Source organism: Kogia breviceps, chromosome 4 (genome assembly GCF_026419965.1).
Source record: "Kogia breviceps isolate mKogBre1 chromosome 4, mKogBre1 haplotype 1, whole genome shotgun sequence".
NCBI classification, from domain to species: Eukaryota; Metazoa; Chordata; class Mammalia; order Artiodactyla; family Physeteridae; genus Kogia; species Kogia breviceps.
Window position 1 is genome coordinate 34254649 of NC_081313.1, and position 10995 is coordinate 34265643.

Genomic DNA, 10995 nt, shown 5'->3' on the forward strand with positions numbered 1-10995 from the left:
CTTCCTGATAGACTTGTTTTATAGTCCTAGCTTCCAATATTGAATCTAATAACATTTCCCACCCACCATGAGTGTAAAAGAAATACCTGCATGATTTATTCTTACTTGGTTCAAAAGAAAACTAAAGCCTAAATAACAAGTATTTTCAAGAATGAATTTTTGAGATGTGAGAATTCCCTGAAGATTAATAACACACTTGTCCACTAGAGGGCTACAAATCACTAAAAAGTCGCTCTTGCAAAACATTACACAAAATGCTTTACGGTTTTTTGTTTGTTTTTTACCTACTGCTAATTACCATCTAGTTAGGCCTTCAGTTCTTCAGGTAAACAATTCTCTTCCTCTCAATTCAGCTCTATCTGCAGCCTTCCTCATCTCACCTGATGGCAGCGCCATCCTCACTACTTCCAAACAAAATTCATCATGTGATCTCTGACACACACATTCCACGGCAACTTTATTGGAAAATCCTGACTCTACCTTCAGAATCTATCCAGAATCTGAGCATTTCTCACTCCCTCTCTGGGACTGGCCCATCTCTTGCCCGGATACTGCAGTAACCTCTCTTGTTTCTACTCCTGCCTGCTACGATCTACTCATAAAATGACAGCCAAAAATACAAGTATAAAATAAAATATGTCAGATCATGTCACTGCTCTGCTCAAAACCCTGCCTTCATACCCATTTATTTAGAGTAAAAGCAAATTGTCTCTAGAGTGGACTGCAAGGCCCCCTGGGATGGGATGAGATGCCCTTTCACACCTCTGACCTCACTCCTCCCATTTTCCTTTTTGCTCACTTCTCTACCTCTGCTGGCCTCCTTACAGTCCCTCAAACACACCAGACATCCTGTCTAGGGGCCTTGAACTGGCCTTTCCATCTCTCTTGGAAACTCTTCCTCCAGATAGGGCTCTACATAAACATCTGTTGACGATCTGTCAAATGAATTTATTGCTTGATTTCACTTTCCCCCTCCTTGCTGGCTCCTTTGTAATAAAAATGCAAATCATCAAGTCTTCATGCTGGATATTTGCTACGTGTCCCTCCGGATCCATTCTCCAACCTCTAGCCTGGGGCAGCTGCCCTGTGTAGACTGAATCATGGGGTGCCCTGCCCTCTGGCTTCTGATTGGGCCCATCCACTGCTGACTGGGTTCAGCCAGTGTAAGGCACCACCAGGGGGGTGGGGGTGGGGGCGGTGAGGGGAGAATGGTAGCAGGACATCTATTCCCTTGGCCCTCTCCCTGGCAGGCTGCAGCACATTGTATAGCCCTCTCCATAAGGCTTTCTTCTGGGTCCACACAGCCCCCTCCCCTCATCCCATCAGGCCCAGGGCTAGAGGAAACAGCTCTCCACTGTTAATAATACTCTTGCACTTGGGGGCCATTATTAAGTAAAATAAGGGTTCCTTGGACACAAGCACTGCGATACAGATCATGGATCTGATAACCAAGGATATGGCAACAGTGGATCTGATGACCATGGATCTGATAACCGGGGTGGCTACTAAGTGACCAACTGGAGGGGTACACTGGACAAAGGTATGATTCACATCCAGGGCAGGACAGAGCAGGAGGGCCCGAGACTTCACCACACTACTCAGAATAGCCTGTAATTTAAAACTTATGAACTGTTTATTTCTGGAATTTTCCATTTAATATTTTCAGACCAAGGTTGACCATAGGTAACTGAAACCACGTAAAGCAAAATCATGGATAAGGGAGGCTAATCAATGGATAATCATGCATAACATGTACTGCTGTACATATTACCTGTCAGTATTTATTAGTCTTCTACATGGAAGTGGGGCTGCCCTTGGAGTTGTCTGAATCCCCACCTTCAAGAACTGTAATCCAAAATTACTTTGTCAGGAGGAAATGAAAATAACTAATATAGCACACCTATTCTTCCCTTGGCTCTGTGATTTAATTGGTTGATATATAGCATATCATGAAACTTTTGGTTTATACAGGCTCATAATTCATACGTCAAAGTCTTCCAAAACTCAAAGGAACATCTGCAATTTTCCTGCCTTCCTAATCAATCCAGATCAAAGTATTAATTCATCTGAATGACCCTAAGGTAGGGTTTTTGTATCAAGACTAACAGTTAATACTCCTTAGCAAAGTAAGTGGAACCTCAGGCCAACAGGTCTTAGTGATCATTAAAAGCAAATAAAACAAAAGCAGACAATCAGGAATCCTGAGCTTTGGAAAGACTTCCAATTCAGGCAGAACTTATATAGACGGAGTCTTTTTCTAAAGGAGAAAATAGCCATTACTTCCTTTTTTTTAAATTGAAGTATAGTTGATTTACAATGTATTAGTTTCAGGTGTACAGCAAAGTGATTTGGTTATATATTCATATACATTCTTTTTCAGATTCTTTCCCATTATAGGTTGTTACAAGATATTGAATATAGTTCCCTGTGCTATACAGTAGGTCCTTGTTTATCTATTTTACATATAGTAGTGTGTATCTGTTAATCCCAAACTCCTAATTTATCCCTCCCCTGCCCCCTTTCCCCTTTGGTAACCATAAGTTTGTTTTCTATGTCTGTGAGTCTATTTCTGTTTTGTAAATAAGTTCATTTGTATCATTCTTTTCGATTCCACATACTGGTAATGACCGTTACTTCTAATTCCATGTTCTCTACATTTACCCAACAATTCAAACCATGTCGTTGGTTCTCCAGTAAAGTGATGCTAAGTTGTCTTCATTTATCTGACTCTAAGGATCAAAACAGAGCCCTCATCCTTATAGACCTCAAGGATTTAAACTCCTCTAATTATGAGAATCAACTGACAATAAGGGTGTGCAAAGTGCCTTCTTTGAGTTCAACGAAGTAGGTTATTGGTACCTACTCTGCATCGAGAATTTACATTGATCTATACCACTCCTTGTAAGTACTGAGCTAACAGGAAAACCAACCAAGTACGGATAATCAAAAGTATTTTTAATAAATATAAAGTCAGCTCAAAGGGCACAGGATGTGTTTAAGAAATATCAAGTGATCATGAACAAGTTACTTCCTTGATTACAGATGAGTTTCCCCTATTAAATGAGGGAACTGGAACAGATGATCTCTACAATCCCATCCAGCTCCAACTCTCGGTGATTCTGAGACTATAGGCTAAGCATAGTAGGAAATAGGAAACTACTCTAGGGACTTCCCTGGCGGTCCAGTGGTTAAGATTCTATGCTTCCACTGCAGGGGGCGCAGGTTTGAGCCCTGGCGGGGGAACTAAGATCCCACATGCCACGTGGTCATGGAGCAGCCAAAAAATAAATAAAAAGAAAAAAGAAAACTACTCCAAGTAACAGGATTAGCCTGTAATATACATCAGAGATAATAAATACAATTCAGTACACAAAGAAAGGCTAACCATCTCCAAAGGAATTCAGAAAGGGGAAAGATCAATGAAGGCTAGAGCAGTTCTATAATTAGATAGGGCTTCTTCTGTAAGATGGGAAAGATGTGGACAGGCAGAGAAGTGGAGAGCCTTCCAAATGAAAATAATAGCATAAATAAACTCAGCAAAGGAAAAAAATGAGCACAAATGTAGATCAGTTTTATTTCCTAAATAATCTGTGCTATTTCTTCTAAATTGCATTTATGATAACAGACTAAATTGCCAATTCAATTAATTTCTTTAATTTTTAAGATCTTTAAAGTCTTTCATTGTTGAAAGAGAGCTGACAATTTACCATTTTGCACAAAAATAGCTTTTTCCTTGGTAACTAAATATATCTTAAAATGCAGGCCATTCATCATTAAAATTGTATGGCTCATTTTTGACCATTTTGATATGTGAGCCTACTGTCTTATGTGCCAGCTGCATACCCTCCTCCTTTTACCAAGACCAGCAACATTTGTAATGATTGGTTGTATTCTTTATGTATCATCTAGGGTAAGGGCGTAACCAAAAGAAAAGACTTGAAACAGATTTCAAATGGATGGCCATCTTCCTTTATAAACAAAGATCTACAATAACATACAACATAAAGGAGCATCTTTAAATTTTAAAATGAAGGACTCGGTTTGAACATACTTTTTTTTTTCTTTCATTGCAGGATCTTGGTTTCCCTGACCAGGGACCAAACCCACGCCCCCTGCAGTGGAAGCACGGAGTCTTAACGACTGGACTGTGGCAGAAGTCCCAATAAACATGATCTTTTGATCCTTGAGCATATTGCTCTTGTCAATAGGGAAATTTTTCATTTCACTGATAGACTTCATTGCAGTATCATGGAGGACTGTCATTTCTTTCAAGCCAATTGTTTTAAAAATGCACGCTTACCCTGCATTGTTGCTGACTGCAGTTAGTCCTTTTACTCCAGTCTTTAGCAAAGCTCCTATAAGATTCTCTGGAATTCCACATAACCCAAAACCTATAATGAGCCAAAAAGATAAACAATTTGTGTAGAGGGTAATGTTCTTTTAGGGAAATGTATGTGTCATTGTTTTTAATAAAAAAGAAAATATACCAGCACATTATTAGACCTACTAAGCAAAATGCACAGGCATATCTCAGCAACTTAATAAATACACAATAAAAAGATCAAATTCCTGGTGCCAGGAATTTGAGGGGAGGGGGAAGATGAATACACAGAGTACATAAGTTTTTATGACCAGTGACATACTTTATAGGACATTACAATGATGGATATATGTCCTTGTACTTTTGTCCAAACCCAGAGAACATGAGACACTATTCACTTCATTAAAGTGAACCTTAAGTTGAACCGTGGACTTGTTGATTATGATGTGCCAAGGCAGCTCATCCCTGGCTTAAAAAAAAAAAAGCCACCACTCTTGATAATAGCTATGCATGTGTGGGGAGGGGGGTCATGGGGAATTTCTGTACCTTCCTGTCCATTTTGTTGTAAACCTAAAACTCCTTAAAAAAAGTCTCAAAAAAAAAAAAAAAGAATTAACACTCAGGATAGACATTTTTGGCAAAACTTTTGTTTCACTTATATATGTATACATATTTTATATGTGTGTGTGTTTGTTGGACTGTGATGTAAAATGTGTCTTTTAGATCAAAAAAGTTTGCAGGCCACGTTGGTGAAGTCTACTGGCAAATAAAAGCACAAATTAACCTCAAAAAAAAATAAAATAAATGGTCATACAGCTGTATCCAAATGTTTTACATCATTATATAGTACCAGACATCACTGTCAAGTCTTAATTCATAAGTATAAGGCCAAGTGCAACATGTTAATACGGCTACACATTGTTCTTCTTGCACTTAACTACATATCTATTATTTTCCCACTTTATTTTTTTTTTTTTATTTTTTTTTTTTGTGGTACGCGGGCCTCTCACTGTTGTGGCCTCTCCCGTTGCGGGGCACAGGCTCCGGACGCGCAGGCTCAGCGGCCATGGCTCACGGGCCCAGCCGCTCCGCGGCATGTGGGATCTTCCCGGACCAGGGCACGAACCCGTATCCCCTGCATCGGCAGGCGGATTCTCAACCACTGCGCCACCAGGGAAGCCCTATTTTCCCACTTTAAAATTGAACTTTTGTACAGTCACTTTTTCAAGCATGTTTGTTTTATATGCCTGAGTAGATTTTGCAGATCTAGAAGCCTAAGCCAGTGACTTTCATTTCTTTACATCTTCCACAATTCCTCAAATGGTATTGGGTCTAAAGTTCAATGACTGCTGAGTTGAATGAATGAATGAATGAAGAGCAGCCTTAAAAATAAGCCTTGATTTTTGTGACCAAGGACTAGAAATCCAAAGAAATGTACAATATAAGAATCAGGCAGCAAGTTTAATGAGTGAGACAGTGGTGCTAAAAGACATTCCAAACAAAGAGAAGCAAAGAACTTGGGAGTCTCACTAACAGATAGAGGCATATGTGCTCTCAAACTCATAAAATGAGGAGAAACAAAAGGAGTGACTAGCTATGGTGTGATGAGATCAATGAATTCCCAAGAATCTAGGGATTTTTCAAAGCTACTAATAAGATACCACCATTTAAGGCATCAGCTTTTCAAAATAATAGAAAAAGAAACAAAAGGAAAGAAAAGGTAAAACATAAAGTGCTAAACCTTGCTAAGCTTTCAGGAAGGGGACAGTGTAATAAAAATAGATAATATGTAATAAATAAATAAAAACAAGATAATGAATAAATAATTAAGTAATAAAATAATTGGTATTTCCAATAATTGGCATTTATTAACTAAGTAATAAAATAATTGGCATTTCTAATCTACATACTTTGCCATTGTAATTTCCCTGCTTTGCTAAAAACATAAGGCTGTTACCATAAGAAGAAAAACAATACTATTACTCACCACCAACCAGCACTGTTGCACCATCAGGGACGTCTTTTACCGCTTCCACTGGATCCATATAAAATCTGGTATGGCGACGTGTGCTGGTTGAAAAGTAGCAAACACATCCCTAAAACATTAAAAAACATTTTTAAGTGAATAAATATTTGGAAACATGCATTTGCTTTCCATGTATAGTGATGTATTCAATTTTTACCTATACAATTTCACTAGCTCATCTTTGAAACAGTCGGGCTATAAGTAGTTCATCTTAAGAGTAGGATGGACATACTCTATCCACAGATTATCACCAGAATCCCCTTAGGATCAATATCTTTTATTATATAAGGAAAACTCTGTGTCATTTGTGGCCCCTCGGAAGCGTGAAAGAAAGTAGATAACCTGTATACTGGGACTCAAATTCACAATATCGGTGTCATCAAGCATCAATTTCTGATAGCAACACAACCAACAAATATTTACTGTGCCAAAATTTATGTGCCAAGTTCTGCACTATTTATTTCAATCTATCGATAGTAAGGATTAAGACACAACTGTTGCTCTCAATACTACAAATACTACTTATTTGGACCCTGATCCAATCTTGGGTGTCAAAGAATGCCTCCTGAAAGGACAAGTAAAGAACAGCACACCAAAAAACTCATTCCCCTAAGGGGGCTGAAGTTTACGGATGCTGGAGAAAAGTAGCAAACTGTTAATCTGCAAGAGAGGCATGGTTAGTCTTACCCCAGCATACTATTTGTTGCAAATCAGGCTATCTAGCGAGCATTCACCATCAGTTTTAAACTGTTTCCCTCTTTACACTTCATCCACAATATGGACAGGAAAAAAATGATAAAGTCAATTGTGTTGCAATCAATCACTCATACTCAACATCCTCTCTCCCTTATTCTTATTATATAGTCAACCTAAAAGAGAGGGAGTAGAGAGAATGACACCTGACTCCTGAGATGCTGCCCCTTAACCAGCCCAATGAGGTTGTAAGCTCACATCCAGGGCCTATCAGTCTCCCAGACAAGAGAACCCGAGGGGGTCAAAGTAGCAGCAAAAATGAGCTCTGTCACTCTTTACTTCCTCCAAAAACTCCTTTCATAAAAAGAATACAAAAGAAAATTTAAGAGAACTATACTGAAAGTCAAATGAGATCTGCAAAGGTATAGGTTGCCCAAATGACCTTTGTCCTTTTAAATTTCAACCTTGGTCAGGGTCAGATAAGGAACTTGGTATACCCTGGCACACTGCCCAAACACGGGGAAATAAGTAGAGGCAGGGATAGAAAGGAAAGGCCTTGAGTTACAAACAGCTTTCTCCTCTTCCCTATCCTCAAGAAGCAAGGCGGTCTTAACACACACATACACACAAAAACATATTTTTAATATTAGAAATTAAGTTTGATAGTCTAAATAAGTAGGCCGAGAAACTGAATATTTCCTGCCATATTAGTAAACAAAGAATGTCACCTTCACCAGCGATTACAAGCCCTCCAGTGTGAGCTGATGGCTCTGAAAAAACTCAGGGCTAAAAAGAATACCTACCATCTAGCAGCCATCAGACTGCAGCCACTCCCTACAGTGAGCCCTGAGGAAACTCAGGATATGAAAATACAGGCCCCAGATAGCTGAGGTGCATATCAAGGGAGTGATTTCAGTGAGCCCAGTCTCTTGCATCTTCCCATACAGAGAAAAAAAGTGCTAAATTCCTTAACTTGAGATATCTGGTTTTCTTTATATAACTACAATCTTTTGACGTTCCCAATGATCTGCTCTTTGTTGCAAAACTTCTAAATAATGCTGGCCCCTCCCCTTGCCTCCTCAGAGCAGTTTCAGAGTTATATGAAATGCTGTCTCCTGGTCTGCAGTCCTCATTTTGCCCCAGATAAAACTTAACTCGCAACTCTCAGGTTGTCCATATATATTTTTTTTTAAGTCAACAGTCTATTTTAGTCGTAGTCAATGGCAATGGCTCTGAAAGTGCCGTCCTCAGACCTGAAGCATTATCAACTGGGAACTTATTAATGCAGAGTATGGGGCTCCAGCCAGGACCTACTAAATCAGAAATTCTAGGGATGAACACAGCAATCTATTTAATAAAGCCTCCAGGTAATTCTGATGCATACTCAAGTTTGAAAGACATGTTTATCATAAATAAAAAAGAAAAAAACCTATCTCATTTTACCTGTTGGGTATGTTTAGCAGAAAAATTTTCAAGGTTACCACATAAGTTTCCCACAGCGTTCTCTCATCCACCTATGAAACGTGCTGAGTGTCTATTTTATGCAGGGTAGTGTGTAATGGTGAGAGAGACAGATGGTCTGTCTCTGCAAATTTGGTCTCTGCAAATTTCATCTGGTTATGAAGACAATGTACACACATTCAAAAAGTTAAACAAGTACACAAGTATTACAGTTAACTCAAGCAGGAGGTAAGGATTTAAGGGCTAAATAAGCAGTAACAGCCCTAAGCCCGAAGGAACACAGGGAAGCTGGAGTTGGACCTATGATAATCAAACCTGAAAGGAGAGATGAGATACAGAAAAACCCGTAATTTGTAGCTCGGCCATCTAAGAAGAGGTTTGCTGGGTTTCGGGAATAGTTTAACAAGATACTGAAGAAAATGAGTAAGTTATACTTAGGTAAATAAGTAACTGTCAAAAGAAGGAATGATATTGACCTTGGCCCAAGGATATCGCTGTGTCCTGATTTGCATTAGTTTCAGCGCCCACAGCAATTTGACTGAAGGTCGAGGTCCCTTTTAATAATGCTTTACATATCCAAAGCTATCTGCAATTATCAAAATGCTTCCTAAGAAGCATTTATGAGTAAACCGTTCCAGTTCTAAATCATCCTAGCACTTACCTACGGGGCTTGGTGGCCCCTCTGCGTTCACCGCTCTGAGAGTGGACATGGGGAAGAAGGAAGAGCAATGGGACGGGGCAGGAGTTCCCTGTGAGTACTCAAGTGTGCAAGGCACGCTTTCAAGCTCGGAACTATTATTCAAAACGCTGCTAAGTAAATACATCACTTTTCCTTGTCTCTTCCAAGGAAAAGGCTCCCGTGGTGATGGACGTAGCCGAGGTAAGCCACCCTCCAAGACTCAGAGCTCTGGTCCTGTCCGAGGAGTCGGAACAGGAACCGCACCGGGACGTGGGCTTACAGGAGGGGACAGAGCATGGGGCAAAAAAAGACCACACATCAGCCAACAATCGCGGCGCGAATGCCTCAGGATACTACCAATCGTAAAGTGTTTGCAGTGAAGGCGGAACAAGGTTTGCAAAAGGCTTTGAAATCGGAAATCCCGAGGAGTCTCGGAAGAAGGGACGCCGGCGCCCGAAGCCCGCGCTCTAGCCACCTCCTATCCTCTACAGGTTCCTCCGCGTGGGGGAGGTAAACGCCCAGGCAAGGGCTCCAGTCCGAGTTCCCCTTCCCACCGCCGAGGTGTGGCGCAGCCCTATCCTGGAGGTGGGGCGCAGCGTTCCACCCCCTTGGCGGTGAACTCAAGCCGACCCCTGGCTAGCCCAGTGCTGGGTTCCGGGCCTCTAGAGGCGCCCCCGCCCCGAGATTCCAAAATCGGAGCGCAAACCTACCAGTTACAGCCGTCGCCCCTTGCCCCCTTTAAACAAGCGAACCCTCCTCGTCCCGTTTCGGCCGCCAGAGCCCCTTCCCAGAAGGCTGCCCGCAAAGCGGAGACGCGTGCCCAGGAGGACGCGAGCGAGCCCCGAAGGGCGCGGCGGCGCTGCCAGGCGTCCTCCTGCCCCTCGGCCTCTCCGCGCGCTTCTTTGCCTCGTTTCGCCCCATCGGGAAAGCAGGTGCAGAACCAAGCCAAGGAGGCCATGGGGCAGAGCGGCCAGGCAAGGAAGGTGTCGTCGCGTCTCGGGGCCCTGCGTACTGCGCCCAGGATGCCGGCTACCGGACTGGAGTGGGTGGGTTCGGGCAGAGGAGAAAATGCTGGCACCACTCGGGGTTTCGTCCGCATTCGTTCGACGCGCGGCCTTGCTCTTCACCCGCACTTTACCTTGGACCAGACGCCCCCGGGGCGGCGGGCGGAGGCACAGAACCACAAGCGGGAGGAGAGGCGTGTGAAAGCCGCCATGGTTGGGCTGGGGGCTTGGCGCAGGCCGGGCCGAAGCGAGCGTGTGAGTGTGTCAGCAGGCGCGGCCCGGGCCTCCGCGTCACCGAACGGGAGGAAAAGGAAGGCGCGCAGGGGGCGGGCTGGAGGCTCGATCGCGCTTCGGTGACGTCCTAGGACCTCCGGGGCCGGGCTCCGGCTGACGGAGAAGAGATGCTGGGAGGGGCCCGCGGCCGGAGCGGGTCGCGGGGAAAGTGCCAGCTTGGCAAAGGTCGGATGCTTCCTCGCGTTGGGCGTATTCCAGACCGTCGTGTTGCGCTCACTTGCCGCCGCAGCCCCTCGGCTTTGAGCTGTCGCGGGTATCTGTCTTTACCAAGGTCAGGGATAAGCCTTGGCCTAGCGTTCGGGCGGCACAGGAGGGCCTCTCCCGGAGCTTGCTGCTTTTTCATGTCAGTGTCTGGCATCTGTGTGGGCTGCAAAAGGGTACCTGCCTGGAAGCCCACCGCCTCTCTTCCCCTCGCCTGGACAGCGTTCCCACGTCTTCCATTTCTCAGTCCCCTCCCCCCACACCTGTCCCTGGCTTGTGTAGAGTTAAGTTTGGTCTGAGAACCTGCCACGAGCCA

The 10995-nt window shown here is 43.1% G+C and overlaps 1 protein-coding gene across 1 annotated transcript in view; it reads right to left on the reverse strand.

Annotated features, from left to right (window-relative positions):
- The window catches only part of OXCT1 (3-oxoacid CoA-transferase 1), a 135168-nt gene extending 124573 nt beyond the window's left edge, over positions 1 to 10595 (reverse strand). Inside the window, exons 1-3 of the mRNA XM_059060897.2 lie at positions 10319 to 10595; positions 6309 to 6417; positions 4301 to 4391 (exon numbers count right to left, since the gene is read on the reverse strand). Of these exons, the coding sequence (XP_058916880.1) occupies positions 4301 to 4391; positions 6309 to 6417; positions 10319 to 10396 (278 nt within the window). The 5' untranslated portion in view covers positions 10397 to 10595. The remainder of the gene's footprint in view (positions 1 to 4300; positions 4392 to 6308; positions 6418 to 10318) is intronic.
- Between the last annotated feature and the right edge of the window lie 400 nt (positions 10596 to 10995).